This window comes from Melanotaenia boesemani, chromosome 5, assembly GCF_017639745.1.
Source record: "Melanotaenia boesemani isolate fMelBoe1 chromosome 5, fMelBoe1.pri, whole genome shotgun sequence".
Lineage (NCBI taxonomy): Eukaryota > Metazoa > Chordata > Actinopteri > Atheriniformes > Melanotaeniidae > Melanotaenia > Melanotaenia boesemani.
The window spans coordinates 5,923,576-5,941,113 of NC_055686.1; the positions used below are offsets into that span (position 1 = coordinate 5,923,576).

The 17,538-nt window shown below is 41.5% G+C and overlaps 1 protein-coding gene across 1 annotated transcript in view; it reads left to right on the forward strand.

Moving 5' to 3' along the window:
• The window catches only part of npy2rl (neuropeptide Y receptor Y2, like), an 82,470-nt gene that overhangs the window by 18,750 nt on the left and 46,182 nt on the right, over positions 1–17,538 (forward strand). The window contains exons 2-3 of the mRNA XM_041984556.1: positions 15,231–15,482; positions 15,700–15,832. Coding sequence (XP_041840490.1) covers positions 15,294–15,482; positions 15,700–15,832 — 322 coding nt within the window. The 5' untranslated portion in view covers positions 15,231–15,293. The remainder of the gene's footprint in view (positions 1–15,230; positions 15,483–15,699; positions 15,833–17,538) is intronic.

The following is a 17,538-nucleotide window of genomic DNA, read 5'->3' on the forward strand; positions in this document are numbered from 1 at the left end:
AATCTAGTCAGCCAATAAACATGGCAGCAACTAGCCACATAAACATGGTCCAGGTGAAAACTGCATTAGGTTTTAACACCAAAACGAAAACAGAAACACTAAAGTTTGGTACTAAGAAGCTGGATTTTCTCTTATCCAGGTAACTTTAAGCCTGGGTTTCCTGTACTAAGAAGCTGGATCACTTCTTACCGGGTATATAACCATGGTAACTAACGCTGAACGGCTAAACGGCTCCAGATCAGGTTATGGTCTGGATAAGAGATCACAGAGTATAAAAGCACCACCTCCTGACCAATCAGTTCTCTTGGAAAATGTCCCGCTCATTTTTAGAAGATCCTGGTGACGTCGGTGCACGGATCATGAGAGGAGGCTTAGCAGAGGAAGAGTTTTCAGGTATAGATGCATCCTTTTGATGAAGAAATGGAGCCTTATCATGGTTTAAAGTATGTTTTTGTCCTTGTTCTTGTTCCCAAGTCCGTTAAGCTCCACTCGGGTTGCATCTGAAATAATGAGGCTGAAAATAATGGTAACACATGGAATAACTGCAGAACCATGGATTTATGGAACCACAATTACTTGTTGTCATCACTGTGTTGAATTATTATTTAACATAAAACCTGCTAACACAGGGTGCTGAAAGTTAACCAAACAAAACAAAAATGTGAAATTTTTCAGAATTCCCCACCCAATCGAACCGATGGTTTAACCAGCACAGCCTACCTGAGTATTGTTGCTGACCATGTCCATCCCTTTATGACCACAGTGTAGCATCTTCTGATGCTACTTCCAGCAGGATAATGCACCATGTCACAAAGCTCAGATCATCTCCACCTGCTTTCTAACACAAGCAGCTTTGAGGTGTGGTAAAATGGGAGATTCTCATCATGGATCTGCAGCAACTGTGTGATGCTGTCATGTCAATATGGAGCAAAACCTCTGAGGATTGTTTCCAACACCTTGTTTAATCTATCACACCAAGAACGAAGGCAGTTCTGAAGGAAAAGGGGGTCCAACTTGGTACTAGAAGTGGACCTGATAAAGTTGTTGGTGGGGGAATTTTTCTAGACAGACACAAGTTTTTTAAAATTTTCCTTGTCTCCTCTCGTCCATGTACAAACTGCTGTGCTGGAGTAATGTGCATTGAAGTGGACCTTTGGCCTGTGGTCCAGCACGCTGAGAGTGACTCCACAGTGATGTGATTTCATTAAATCCTCTTAATGAGCAGCTCTCGGAGGGCTCAGTCTCCATGTTTCACTACTGTAGCATAGATTATCTCCCACTGGAAACCAGCCTGACTCGGTGCAAATCAGAGACAATCATCCATCGTCTTTCTGTCACCCACATGGCTCTAGATGAGCTGCTCAGATGCTGATAGGCCTGCCATAAAGTCTCAGAGTGAGAGAGTTGAGGTTTGACCGAGTTGCTTCCCGCTGTCATTTTCCCTCATCAAATTTAACAGAGACTGACCTTTGGATGCAAGGCTGGCCCAGATTCTCTGTTGGACTCGGCTGTGTGGCTTCCTGCTCGGCTGTAAGAGTAAATGGTGTGACTTCCTGTGTGAGAGCATCGCGGGCTGCAGGGCGACAGATCTGTTGTCGCCTCGGTCTGACTCTTTTCTCCTTGCTCCAGCTCCTGTTCCACCACATCAGGGACGTTTGACACGGCATCGCCACTTTTTGGAATTAAAGAGACACAGCTGTTTACACAGCCATACGTTGAGACATTTTACCATTTTATGGAAAATATTATCTCATTTTAATTTTAATGGCAGCATTTGATTGTTTTTTTTTTTTTTAGATATAATTCAGTAAAATCGCCAAAATCAAAACACAACTGATTGGTTTAAAGAGATGAAAAAAGCGCTTAATTAGACTAAAGTGGGAACAGTGGAGGATTGAAACTAAAAAGTTTCCCAGGACAAGACATTTCCTTGGCATTAAGGCCGAGAAATTACTTGCTTTTTAAACTTGTAATCATAAAGGTAACTGAATCAGTCCTGTCCAGCATCATGACAGCAGAACGATGGTCTGGCTGCCGTGTTGTGCTGAGCAAATTTACTCTGCCAAGAGGAGGCTGCCCTTTAATTTTCATTGTTATTATTATTATTATTATTATTATTAATAACAAATTTACATTAAATTGCTGGAGGAAGGAACAGAAGCGAGGAGATGAACAGAGGAGAGAAGGAAAAAGTAAAGAGAAGAGAAACAAGAGAGAGATGAAAGTTAGAAAATAACCACAAAAACCAAACAGGAAAACCAGGCAACCAGCTGCTCCACCTGGAAAGAAACAGTAAACATTTTAAGGCCTTTAAGAAAATGCAGCAGACAATCATCAGGAGCACCTGCAGGAAGAAAAATTGTAAAAACCGTGAACGACAACTGTGGGTGTGTGTGTTTGTACACAAGATAATGAGTTTACTTTTTTGAGTTGTGTTGAGTGATCTTGCAAATGCAACCATGCCCCCCTCCAAGGATCAGAAGCAGGCTGAGAAGCCCACAAGCACTGGGCAACCAGCAGCCACCAGGGAGCACAGAACCAGGCAGCCCACTGTAGGGACAGCCATGCACCCACCAAGAAGGAGGCAGAGGAAGGTCGGAGCCAGCCAGAGCCCCCCGCTGCCACGGAGTGCAGGCCCCAGGAGACCAGGTGCACCAGCCCCCCAAGCATGAGTCGAGTGCAGGATCCAGGGCCCCAGAAGCCACTCAAGGGCCAGAGAGCCACCCACCATGGGTCAGTACCCTGCCTAGTGCCTCTGGTCAAGCTCCCTGTAGCTGACAATGCAACTGAATACGTGTATATTATCCACTGTTAACGTGGAGATGAGGAGTTAGGATCTGCCACAAACTAGAGCCTCATACAAATCCTGTTTCATGTTGCAAGTCTCTTTTTGGCTTCGTGGCTCCATCTGCGACTGACACAAACACAGTGGATAATAAATAAAAACATGGAGGATGCAAATGATCTGAGCAGCTTGTGTTCTGGTGTTCAGACATCCGTCATAGTGTCATTATTACTCCTCTAGAAGCCTTTTTCATAGCAGAATTGGTTTCTAATCGATTTCTGCTGATTAAACATTGATTCATAACAATTCACCACCATATGGTGCTGTGAATCAATAAAAATCTCTCTTGTGCTTTTGTGCTAATGTGTTCATTTCATAATAATTTAGAGAAAATAGCTAAAATTACTAGAAAGTATTGGGGTTTAAACTTGGTCAGCAGAGATAAAGCTTCATTATTTAACACTGACAACATGTAACCTGGAAGTCTAATGGCGTGTTTAATAAAGAAATCAATTGACAGCTGAATTAGCATGCTACTTGGACAGTTAATTAGTCATCAGTTCAAGGACTTGTTATGTTTGTCTCTGGATTTCCAGTTACATCACTGGGGCACATGGCTTCCCCAGAGGGCAGTTAGAGGGGAGGCATCAGGAGACAGTGGCAGCAAGTTAATAACGTAGTTTAGCTCTTTGATTTTTCCAAACTGACTACGCAGATAGCAGAGGCTGTGATGCACAGCTCATATAGAAAAACGTACACAAATGCTTTTTGTGGCTATTTCAGGACCTGAAACTCAGTCATTTAAATGAACTGTTCAGGATTTGACAGGCAAGCATGCACGCAAATAACAAGGGTGTAGGTTTGACTTTGACATTGGCAGGGATGTGAAAGTGTCTCACAGAAGTGCCTGAATACATGCAACACAATGTAATTTAGGGCAGACAGAAACTCTAAACATGCAAAAGATTATAATCCACAATATTTTATCACTCAATGATATCAAGGTTTATTGTGTATACCGAATACAGGATTATTTAATAAATGCTTTATGTAAAGTTCTGAGTTGAAGACAAAATAAATAAACATTTACTCACATTGATTCATGCTGAAGAAACAAGACTTTAGTCACTCAGTGACTGTTATCACCATTACTAATGACTATCAGAGGTCGGCAACCCGCGGCTCCGGAGCTACATGCGGCTCTTTCATCCCTCTGATGCGACTCCCTGGCTTTTGAAAATAATTAATGTGTATTCAATTAAAATGTAAAAAAAAAAAAAAAAAAAAAAAAATGTATTTTCACTCTTTGCCGCATGTCTGAAAGAAGTGAAAACTTTCCTGAGCAGCAAAGGGCTCACACTTCCTGAGTTGGAAAAGCCAGAGTGGCTGGAAAAGCTACTTCATGGTAGACATGACAGGGCACCTGAACACGCTGAACACAGCCCTTCAGGGGCAAGGACACACACCCCTGCTCATGTTGGAGGTGGTTTTGGCATTCGAGTGCAAGCTGACCATGCTTGCCAGAGATTTACAGAAAGGTACACTGTCTGACTTCCCCAGTTTAAGAGAGTTCAAAGAAGCTCACATGATAAATTCAGAGTATTTATATTCTGCAATCACCACAAACGTTGTTTGAGAAAAGATTCTGTGAGTTCAGAGAGGGAAAAAACTATATTATCCTTCCCTGTCACTCCCCTAAGCCTCACTCTATCCTTGCTAAATACAACTGCATTGATCTTGAGATGGAACTGGCTGACATAGCAGACAAAGACATATGGGTGTCCAAGTTTAAACGCTTGGCAGCAGACCTTGAATCACTCAGAATTACAAATGGCGTGTTATTGAAAACCTCCCCAAACTGGACAAACTTGTGTTTGAAACTTGGAATGCTCTCCCCAACATTCATGTGAACATGAGAAAGTATGCTCTTGGAGTCCTGTCGATCGTTGGATTCAGATATGTAGCAGGTGTTCTTCAACATGAACTTTATTAAAAGTAAATATCGTACACGCCTCACAGACGTAAGCCTACAGTCCTGAGTGAAGATGAAGGTGACGGCGTGCAGCCCTGATGTGCAGACGCCGTACGCTGAGGTTCAAGAGCAGAAGTCACATTAACCAAATATGATAAATATTTAAATTGCCTATTATTTTGCATATATTCATATTTTTTCATTGTTCAATGAAATAATCCTTTTAAAAACATTTTATGCAGTGTTATTAAATTTTAAATGTCAAAAGTGATTTGTGGCTCCCAGTGTTTTATTTACTGTGGGAAACGGGTCCAAATGGCTCTTTGAATGGTGAAGGTTGCTGACCCCTGCACTAAGTAGACAAGAAAATTATTTCTTTGTGATTTAAACTTTTATGTTGACTCACACACACAAAAATAAAACTTCTGATGTCCTCCTTTCTTTTCTTTACTCGTGACGTTCTGACTGAAGACACAACCATGCTAGCAATGCTCTTTGCTGCTAGCTAGTGCTAGCCAGAGGCGCTAGCTGTGTCAACCAGAGGAGTGACAGCCAATCACATTAGCAAGAAATGAAACAGCAGAGCCAAGTAATGAAAATGGGGTTGACCTTAACTTGTTTTAGAGTACAGAGGACTGATCCCCTTGCTGTTTGTGTGAATGGTGGAGACCTCTCGGGCAGAGACATGTCCTACCATCCATGCATCAATAAGTTGTGGAATTTTGGGTGGCTGTAGCTCAGATAGAAGAGCAGTCGTCTAACAGCCAGAGGTTCATTAGATGAATTTCTGGTTTACATGTGGTGTAAAAGCTCTTTAAGTGGTCAACATAAGACTAGAAATGCAGCATACAGGGAAACGAAGCTCATGATTGGATAACTTACCTTCTTCCGCAGTGATTTTGGTCTAACAAGGCAAAAACTAGATGATTTAATGATAATTTTTAACAAAGTTTAACACCCAACGGGCTCAAATGCATGTCCATGATGGATAACAGAGGAAAATCAATATGGTTAAATGATTTTCTGTCTTTTCTCAGCTGCTTTTATCACCTTTATGCCCAGCTCTGTCCTGCTGCTTTGTTGACGATATTTCATCCTTGATGTCTGTTTGAGTCACTTTGTTTTCAACAGAAACCTCAGAGAGCCTCATACAATTAAGTTGAAAGGGTTTACCACACTTTGTTAGCTCTGGAGAGAAAACATCTCGTGTTTCCATGCCGAGGCGTCTTTATGTTTCCCAATAAGTGCAGCTCTTGGCTTTGACCCTGCTCATATACAGTTGTCCACAGAGATTAGGACAGATTTCAGACGTCCGCTGAAAGTCCTGTAGGGCTGTGTAGCAGGACTTACAGCTGCAGGCGGTGTTTTGCTTCCAGCTTACAGAGAATTATCTAATATTTCTTTGCTTTTTTTTTGTTTGTTTTGTTTCTTTAAAGACTGGATTGGTGCTAAATTTTAAGTTTAGTCAGAAATTATATAGACAATGTAAACAAGTGTGCAGTGTGAACGGAAGATTACACCTTTAAGAGGATTTGTTCTCTTTCTGTCAGCAGGGTGAACAAAGGTACTTTATGATGAGAGGAGGTTGTGCAGCCATCAAACAAAGGACATATTAGTTATATTTAAAACCACCTACTTAGCAGAAACATTAGCATCAGTTTTTGTGTCTGAAGGATTAGCTTGAGGATCTTGAGGCTCAATTGTCAAACCTGAAGGGAGTCACCAGGCTCTGTTCACGCTTTTAAATGAAAGAAACTTTTCTCTCATAAACTTAATTTGTTTGGAAGATTTAAATTGTCCTGCAGGTTTTAGATTTCCCCCTTTTTCAAGAACCTGACTCAAATGAATATGTCACAATGCAGAACTTGACAACAAGCAGTTGGATCCATTTCATTTAAATCAGTTGTGTTGGAGCAGAGAAATATCTAAAACCTGCAGGACTTTGGCCCTCAAAGGCAGGAGTTGGTTTTTGTGTAAATAAGGGAAAAGTGAGAATTTTCTTACAGGCATTTGTTATTTTGACCATGGATGTCTGGTATTAACACAAAACAAAGATTGAACGTCTCTGTTAGACGTCACAGTATCCAGTAACAGTCTCACTCTCATTGTCAGGTCTTGATGTGTAATTCTGGCTTCATTTGTCCAACAATTGAACGACAGGGTGATTCAGAGTGCTTTACAGAATACAAGAAGCCTAATTTAACAATAAAAACAAAAGAAAAAGGGAAAAGACCATTGGATAAAAACAGGGAACTGATGGTTCTGGCAGGTTCATACTGGGTCAAGAGGTCACTGATGTATGTTGGTCCTGAACCATTCAGAGCTTTATAGACCAGCAGCTGAACTTTAAAATCTATTCTCTGACGAACAGGCAGCCAGTGTAAAGACGTCAGAGCTGGACTGATGTGGTCCACTTTCTTGGTTTTAGTGAGGACTTGAGCAGCAGAGTTCTGAATCAGCTGCAGGTGTCTAATTGATTTTTTAGGTAGAACCTGTAGAAACACTGTTACAATAATCAAGCTGACTAAAATTGAAGCATGGACTAGTTTTTCCAGGTCCTGCTGACACATCAGATCTTTTATCCATCCATCCATTTTCTGCCGCTTATCCGGAGTCGGGTCGCTGGGGCAGCTGCCTAAGAAGGGAAACCCAGACTTCCCTCTCCCCAGCCACATTCACCAGCTCATCCAGAGGGATCCCGAGGCGTTCCCAGGCCAGCTGAGAGATGTAGTCTGTCCAGCGTGTCCTGGGTCTTCCCCGGGGCCTCTTTCCGGTGGGATGTGCCCAGAACACCTCACCAGAGAGGCGTCCAGGAGGCATCCTAACCAGATGCCCGAACGACCTCATCTGGTTCCTCTCGATGTGGAGGAGCAGCAGCTCTACTCTGAGCCCCTCCCAGATCACCGAGCTTTTCACCCTATTTCTAAGGGAGAGCCCGGCCACCCTGCAGAGAAAACTCATTTTGGCCGCTTGTATTAGCAATCTTGTTCTTTTGGTCACTACCCACATCAGATGACCATAGGTGAGGGTAGGAAGGTAGATCAGCCGGTAAATCAAGAGCTTTGCTTCTTGGCTCAGCTCCTTCTTCACCACGACAGACCGATGCAGAGTCCGCATCAGTGCAGACGCAGCACCGACCCGCCTGTCGATCTCCCGCTCCATCCTTCCCTCCTTGAGAACAAGACCCTGAGATATGTGAACTCCTCCACTTGGGCCAGGACCCTATTGCAGACCCGGAGAGAGCACTCCACCCTTTTCCAGCTAAGGAATATGGTCTCGTATTTGGAGGTGCTGATTCTCATCCCAGCCACTTCACACTCGGCTGCATCAGATCTTTTACCCTTGATATATTCTGACTTTGTGATTCCCTTAATGTGTTTTTCAAAATTTAGGTCTGATTCCATCAATACATCCACATTTCTGGCCTGGTTGGTGGTTTTTAGGTGTATAGACTGAAGCGCTGCGGTGACCTTTTCTTTTTCAGAAACACAAAACATCTCCAAGCTAAATCCACAACAGCCAACATAGCTGAAGTTATCTGATCAAGTCAAAATCTCCCACATTAGTATGACAACAGTCTGTCCTCAGCATGACATCGTCTCTACAGGACGGAGACTCGAGCATTAGCATGATACTTTGCTTGTCCCAGAGGGGGATTATGATTGATTCATTAGAAAAATAAAGCTGTTCTTTCCTCTTTAAACTGGATTATGGAAGATAAAAAAGAGTTTAATCATGCCACAGGCTGCATGGAGCTGACTTCACTAAACAAAGTCAACCAAACCAAGAAATTATCAGCTACAGATTGTAAATGTTTGGATCTAACATTCAGCTGGTGTCCGGCCTGCGACCAGAGTGCTGATTAGATATTCTGAATTTGGGTTTTTAAAGCTTCTGATCTTTTGCTCCTGTTTTTAAATAGCTTCATGTTTTAATCATTTTGTGTAAATCTTCACCTGCTGTTGCCTGCAGAAGACACTCCGAGTCCTAAAAAGGCTTTTTCTCCCATAGAAATGGTGAGAAATAACAGACATCAGCCTTCAAACAAAAACCAGACATTGTCATGTGAAATGCTGAAGACGACAATTTAAAGATGCTGCTTTTACTCTTACCCTAACTTTTAACTTGAGTTCTGGGAATCGGTGGCTCGCAGGAGGCTCGTCGACACCGAGGTCAAGCTGTAATGTGAAAACAGTGTTTGTGAAGACGCTCCCGGTGCAGATGCAAGATTAATGTCTGCAGCAGAAAGAAAAGACAAACACACACTGCTCAGTCGAAGTGAGATGAAGCGTCTACGTTGTCCGCGATGGCTGCATCTGTCTGTGTTTAGCAGGAGCAGGGAGTCGTGCAGGTTATAAACAGCAGATGATGTTTATTTTTAGGTCAGCAGTCATTATGTGGAGCAGGTGTCGGCTTTTAAACGCAGTGTTGCCTAATTTCAGAGGTGATGCATGATGGGAACATTTACTGAGGGGAGCTGAAGCTGTGCCAGCTGCGTGAAGTCTGATCTCTGGTGTTAAACTTTATTTATTTTAAACTCACACAGAAAGATTTTACATCTGAGTGCTTCATTTACGTTTTCTCGCCCGACTTTGTCAATTAGTGAATTTAAACGATGAAAATGTGTCAGTAACTTTTAGAATAACTGCAACTGATGGCGTGTGGTCATATCGTTGGAACAAGATCAGCGGCAGAGCTGAAAAGCAGGAAGTGCTCTCTTAAAAAAATTAAATAAATGAAAATATAACTAAAGAAATCTTTGGTAGAAGATCAGCCAAGCGAAAGCAGGAGGGCCGAACGCCCTCAGACAAGTTGCTCAGTCAATCAGCTCACTGGAGTGTGTGGAAATGTGTGTGTCCGGGAATGTTCTTTCCCATGTGGGTTTGCTGTTGTGTTTGTTTGTGCCTGCGTTGGTTCTCATGATGGTGTGTTGGGTGTGTGTGCTGGAGCGTCCCCCGGAGGCTGTTTGACTGGCCTACATTGCAGAGCGGTGAAACGGAGAGGTCACAGCTGTATGTGCAGGCGAGTGTTAAGAAGCTTTCATTCAGCTGGTGTGACATCCTCCCACCTGTGAACCGCAGTTTAAGTGTGTCAGCACTGGAATGTACAAACTGGAATCTGTCTCCCAAGGTGGTGTCCGTATGCTTGGACCGAAACTATGAACCAGCTGTGAAATGTGGTTGAGAAACAGACTTTTTTCATGTCAAGATAACAGGTTGTAGTTTTTGTTTGAGATTGAGGAAACAAAACATGTAGACATGAACGAGACGACACAACCATTTCTAGGGTTTACAGAGAATGGTCTGAAGAAGAGAAAATATCCAGTGAGCAGCAGTTGTCTGGACCAAAGAGGCCAGAGGAGAATGAGCAGACTGGTTGGAGATGATAGAAAGGCAACAGGAAGTCCAGTAAGAACTGGTTCCAACCAAGATCTGCAGAACAGCATCTCTGAACACACAACACGTCCAACCTTGAAGCAGATGGACTACAGCAGCAGAAGACCACACCGAGTGCCTCCTGTCAGCTAAGAACAGGAAACTGATGCTACAATTCACACAGACTCACCAACACTGGACATTAACATGTTATCTATGTTATCTGGATTTTTTAAGTTGGCCACTGCTGAACTTCTGGGGGAGATTTCAGCTGGGTCAGTGCAGGTGATGACACACAGACAGGGAGCTGCACTGGTTCAACTCTCATCCAGCTTTTTTGATTCATGCTGCTCAGGCACAGTGGAAAATCTTAAACTAGAGGGCATGGTAGATAACAAACACATATGAGTGAATTCCACAATGCTCCACATTTTCCAATCGATTCCAGCTTCGGCAATCCTCGTCTGTGTTGTACTTTGTCTAATATAAGCGTCCGTTTCAAACCAACAAAGAACTGTGGATCAAAGCCAGTCACAAGTGAAGACCCACACTTAGTTTTCTATCACAGTGTTATGCTTTCCAGAGCTAGGCTAAAAAAGGAATGAATACAGAATATGCTGACAGACATTCTGAGACCCAATCAAAGTCCTTTACTTAGACCTGAGAAATGTTAGGAGCACCGGTGTAACCAAAAAAAAAAAGTTTTTGTTCGCACTCTGGAGCTCTGCTTTATGACCACAGTGGAGCATCTTCTGATGCTACTTCCAGCAGGATAATGCACCATGTCACAAAGCTCCGACCATCTCCACCTGTTTTCTAGAACATTACAATGAGTTCATTTGGACTCCAACAGCCTCCACAGTCACCAGATCTCAGTCCAGTAGAGCAGCTTTGAAATGTGGTGGAAAGGGAGATTCTCATCATGGATGCAGCCGACAAACCTGCAGACACTGTGACCAGTAAGCGTGTGTTTATACCGAGCAAATTTGTAAGCACTGAAAGCATCACTAACCTGTTTTCAACACATTTAGCTTCTAACTGGCCCCAAAACTTTAGGGATACATACAGAAAGATTCATTAAGATGTGCTGCGTGACTGAGAAGTAGATGTTATGGCCTTTGATAGAAATTAATCAGTGTTTAGTTAATGTGCAGAAAATTGCTAAAATTTCCCGGAAGAGTTAAATACAATTTTAGTGTTTACTTTTTCTAAAATCATCTTTGTGAAAAATAAGAAGCAAAATATAATTTAACGATTTACTGACAGTTTCTCTTTGGTTTGTAGATTATGTGGATCCACAGATTTGAGAGACGAGAACAGTTTTGGCATTTGAAATATCTGCTGACTTTCAGTCTACCCACATGCTCTGACTCAGCAGTTTGCAAAAAAAACGCCTTGTTTGTTTCGTTATGATTATTAGCAGCCTGAGGGTGTCAGACCACTGGGAGCTGCCCAGTATGGCTGACATCTGCTGCTCTGCTTCATCAGAGAGTAACTACCTTGAGGCACATTGACGATGCAGCTTTTTAGAAATGGTTCAGTATCCAGTTTTGGTTGGAGATGCATAATGCAGATATGTGTTTATTAGTAAACAAACAGAGCTGTAGTGAAGGATGCAATGTTCATACCATTACATGTGCCTTATCTTTAACATACCAAACACAATTTTAACAAGATGCATGTTTAGCAGCTGTTCTTAATTCATCTTGAGTGTAACACTGGCAGCTATTAAAGCAGCCGGTCTAACATCACGATACTGAAATCTAAGTCCATTTTGTTTGAAAATTAAACAGCTCAAACTTTCATTTTTCATTAGTCTTCATCCTGCTCACTACAATGTTCTATGGAAGTGTTTTAAGCTGCATCATCATTTCACCTCCTACGTCACCTCTCTTTTGTCAGGCTGTTTCCCACAAACCCTGAAAATCATCACACCACTGCTAAAAAAGAGACATTTGAACACCTTGACCCCTCGTCATGAAAGCACCACAGAACGGCTGTTCTGCGGCTGATCGCAGCAACTCTAGCCAATCAGAGTCCTTCCACCAGGCGCACCACGCTGCATCTCTGACATTTTTGACACTTGGAAACCACGCCAATCTAGATTAGAGCGTATCTTTCAGGCAGAAAGTCAGTCGTAGAAAAGCAAAGTGGATTCGGTCGATTTTCAGGATTAAACACCATGTGCAGACTTTGGATCATGTTTTAAGGCCCATTTAAGGCGGATACAGACTGACAAACACTTTTGTTTGGTCCGTTTTAGTGGGGCTTGCAGATCCATCACTTGCCTCAAGAAACGGTGCAATACCACCGGAAACTGCAGGGTCAGTGCTGAGCTGTATGGCTAACATGTGACCAGCAAAAGGAACAAACCAGAGAAGAAGAGGAACAAGAGAAGGAGGAGCAAGAAGCGACGGTGATGAGGACAACAACCATGCAGATGGCGAGAGCTTTTGAAGAAAGGCTGTGTTGGCGATACGTCATAACCGGCAACACAAGCACTAAGCCATCAGGGTTTCTCTTGGTACTTGACCCCATGGAAGACGAGGCGTTTATCTTGGAGGTTTGAAAGTAACATCATTTTGTATGACACCACACATCCCTACTACAACGAACTGACTATAAAACACGTGAGACCCAGTCAGACTGGCCAAATGACCTTTTGCTGGTTTATCGTTCTCTTTAAATGCCCCTAAATGCATCATCACCTGCTGTTGCAGTCGGTGTTACCCAGATAAAACTTGAGGACACCTCCCCTGTTCAGTGCTGTTTTTTCTGTTTTGTGATTGTATGGGGTTGTTCTTGAACACTTAGCAAAGCACATTTCCACTTAACAGAGATATTTTACAGCAACAAGACCACCAGAACACATCTTTTCCATGGACGCATCATGGAAAAGATGACACACCCCAGTTTAATCTTCCACCAGTTGTCCACAATAACCATGGACTCTTGCGCGAACAACAATGGACGACGCAAAATGATTGTCATTCTGCCTACACAATGTTTCACTTACAAATCAGCTACAACTGGGATTTCTCCTTTTAAGCTCCCTTCCTGTTTTTAAGCATCTATTTCCCTACTTTTCTAAAATGTAACCAGGTCATCATCCCAAATCTACCTGCACTGTTCTTAATCCCTTGACCTGGAAAGCAGCATGGAACATGGATGTGATCAGATTACAGCCAGTAGTAGATCATCAGATAATCTGCAAAACACGGAGCATGATGAGCAGATGAGATTGGCAAACCTGTGGGCTGCTTGGGCAGCAGTGGCTTTATGATAAGACTGGTGTAGCGCCAAATGGGTCATCCTTTCACAACTGTCAACTTCATCTGGTATTGTCTTTTATTAAGAAAAAGACTTGCTTATTAACAGGGCATTTTTGCTTCATAACATGATATAAATGAGAAAATCTGCTAGAACTATAAATATTTGACACCTGATGTGGCCACAGTATTCACTAATTGAAAACCTTCAAGTCTCAAGCAGTTTAAGAGATTCATTTTTGGCTCAGATTGTAGATTTTCTCCACCAAATTGAAATTACAACAATTAACTAGTATCATGTGAAGTTTCCTGTATGTATCTATATTGTTGTTATATCTATCTATCTACCTATCTATATATATATATATATATATATATATATATCTATATATATATATATAGATATATATATAGAAAGAAAACAAACCTCATGTTGAGCAAGTTACTTAAATATGGGGACATTTCTGCATGTGTCTGTGCAGATTCTCTTGCCCTCCTAAGACACTAAATGTGTAATTGTATTGATTTTAACAGACTGACCCCCAGCAAACTACACAAATTGACATATTCTGCCCTTTTTCTCACTTGGTGACATAGTTTCCTAAGCTGTTAATGAAACACCACTGAGACGGCTGATTTCCATTCATTTACACCTCTATTGAAACAGATCATTAATAACCCTTGGAGAATGTTATTACAGCATGAGAGAGCCAGAAAATAGTCCCAAGAGCTTAGACCACACACCAAACTTAGAGAAAAATACTTCACTGGTAATTTCATTCACAAATACTAAAATCCTTCATGTGCAGTGGACAGTGGACAGTGGACAGCAGGAAGGTTATTGATTGGCCCAAGTTCCTGAAACACTTGCTGGAGAGTGGAGTATTTTATCTACTTAATAATAGTGTTTAATTTTTCCACCATATGTCAGCTCCAAGAACTTTGAAAGCCCTTCTTGCTGAACTTTAGTCTAGTTGCAAACATGAAGACCAGTACTTCACAGATGGTTATCGTAACAGCTAGTACAGTTGCTGTATTGATGGGGCATTCAGTGACAAATTCTAAATGAAAAATTTTCCGCTGGTGATGTTAAAGAAAATCAGTTAGAGGTAAGATTATCTTGCCAAGATAAATAATGGTGCTTGTAAAGCCTTATTAGCTCAGCTATGTTATTTTTTTCCATTCCTTTAACTTCTATTCCTTCAGCTAATTGGCTAACTTCTTAAAGCACTGCATTTTTTAGGATCCTGTAAGCTAGTCATTACCTTTAGCTCATAAATACTATTTAAATAATTACTTTTGATTGAGTATCTTTAAATTTAGCTATCCAACCTATTAGTTTTAGCTAACCCATTGGTAATTTTTGAGAACCATTACAATTAATTATTTTTTTTTTGGCCCATTTATCTTTTTTGTTTAGCCATATAAACTATTACTTTAGACTTATATAAATTATTTTTAAAAATAATTGGACCTTTTTAAACAATAGTGTAATGTATTTGATGTTGATAGTTGATGGAAATAACAAAAAAAATTCTGTAATTGGAAGTGAAGTATATTGTAATATTTAAGTAGACTGAAGCACCTTCGTGTGCCTTTCTTTAGATGCACTTGCTGCTCATGTAACAGTACATTTATATAACTGCACAAGACATAACAGCCTAATCTATGATAGATATTTAAGTTCCGTGGTTTAGTAATATGTGAGGGAGCTGTGTCTGTTTGCAGGTCACAAATGAAATGTTTTTTTTTTTTTTTCTGTGCCATTTCTAAACCTCTGTTAGCATTATCTGATATTTATGTTTGTGTACTTCTGTTTGTGTACACAGGCTGTGTGAGCGTGAACCCGTCTCTGTAAAATGGATCTGCCAGGTGGACACATATGAACAGACATGGAGGCCATCAGCGCCGTCAACACAACGCAGGATGAGCTTCGCCTCCTGCCGCTGCCTGATGGTGACCCAGGCAACCTCGCTTACCCTGATTACGACCCAAATGTCAGCGCCCAGCTTCCCAGTCTGCCTACAGGGTTTGAGGGAGTGAATTTTCCAGAGGACCCAATTAGACTGCTGAGTGTGCAGGTAAAATTATTCCCAGGATTTCCTGTAATTTATCCATCTTTGTTCCCTAAAATCACTTTAATATAAAAGCTCTAATAGCCTCTGTGGTGGTGGATAGACTGAAGTAAATGGTTTACAGGTTAAATTCCACTTTTCTCTTTAATCTCTTTAATTACTTCAGCATTTGCAGCCGAGCTGATCCTGCCTCTGACAGATGTTTGCTCTTGTTTGTTTGAAGGTGGTGTTAATCTTGGCCTACAGCACCATCATCGTGCTGGGGGTTCTGGGTAATTCTCTGGTCATCTACGTCATCTATCGCTTTAAGACACTGCGAACTGTCACCAACTTCTTCATCGCTAATCTGGCCGTTGGTATGTTTTCACACACACACACACACACACACACACACACACACACACACACACACACACACACACACACACACACACACACACACACACACACACACACGAAAGCTGTGTTCTGTGTTCTTTCATGTGAGATTACATGAGTCATAGCAGCCATTTACTGTCTGACATGTCAATATGGCGCCATGTTTGTGTGTGTGTGTGTTGCATTCCTCATACTGTGGGGCCATCGGTGTGTCCCACACTGGCAGTGTGAAGACTGGTTTAAAGTCTGGAAAAATTTAAGCTCATTTTGAGGTCTGGTTGATCTATGTTACATTGGGATTTGGTTAAGGTTACTTTTAATGGTTATGATTTCAGTGCATCTAAAATCTGTCCCACCAATAGGCGGAAAAGAAAAGAAAATTTATAGTGATTTAATTATGGATATGAACCTTTAGAAAAAGCTGGATTTTTTTCTTTTTTGTCTATATGTTGTAAAACTTGAAGTAGGTCTTTGGTTATGCATCAGGTGTTGGTCTCGTTGGGTTATTAATAATAATAATCACCCTTTATTAGTCCCACAGTGGGAAAATTCTTTCTGTGCATTTAAGCCATTCTGGCCTGCCAGATTCCGGTGCCCGGGGAGCACACAGGGGTTAAGGGCCTTGCTCAGGGACCCACAGTGGTTTTTACCTTAGTTGCCAGGCTGGGGGCTTGACCGCAGGTTCTCCAAACCATATTCTCCAGACTCAAGCCCACCTCTATAACCACTAGGCTACCACTACCTTAAGCTTCCTTCTGTAACTATTTACAAGCAACAGAACACATTATTCAGTCCTATAACGTTTTAGCTGAGAATATACTTGCTTTTAATTATGTATACACAACTATCATGTCTATCACACACACACACATATATATGTGTGTGTGTACTCTACAATGAGAACAAAATGCACCAGAGTCAAATCCCTTGTTTGTGTGTATCTTCACACACAAGCTACAATATGTGAGTATCTATATACTGCAATCTGTGTCTAACAGGGTCACACTGCATGTAATCTGTAAAGGAATCTAAAGTTAATTGAATCAGGCTCGATTAGGAAGTTAGTGGTGATTGCCAGCCCTGGTCTGCTCCAGCTTCGCTTTCTGAGTCCATTTTCACTTCTCGACGTCTCCAGTCACACAGCCGCTCTGCTGCATGTTTAGTGGTGCAGCAGTGAAAATGGCACCCCCTCAAACAGTTTCCTGCTGCTGCATATTCACAACGTTGTTTAGGCTGTTTAAACCAGTGTTTGTGAAAAATGACAACTTCTCATCATAACAATAAAAACTGGTTTTCAGTAAGAACTGCCCAGGACTGACGAGTAATGGTCCCTTCTAGTGATGGAAATGTAACTTTATGTGATGGAATTACAGTTGTGTAGTTTACAGGGAGCTGATTTTCTGGTTCACAGAAGTTGACAGAGCAGCAGAGATGATATTCATCTATTATTCTTCTTGTGACATTAAAGCAATTTACCACCAGAAATAAAGCTTGTAACAGGATGCAAAATGTGACTGTGTGAAAACATGAATTAATATTTTATTGCAGACAGAATAGAAATGTTTAAACAAACCATTTAAAATTCCCAAGTGTATGTTTACATGTATTCCCTACTTTTCCATTTTCATTTAATGACAACAAGTCATTAAATCACTGTTAGTTTATGAGCCAAGCACATATTTAA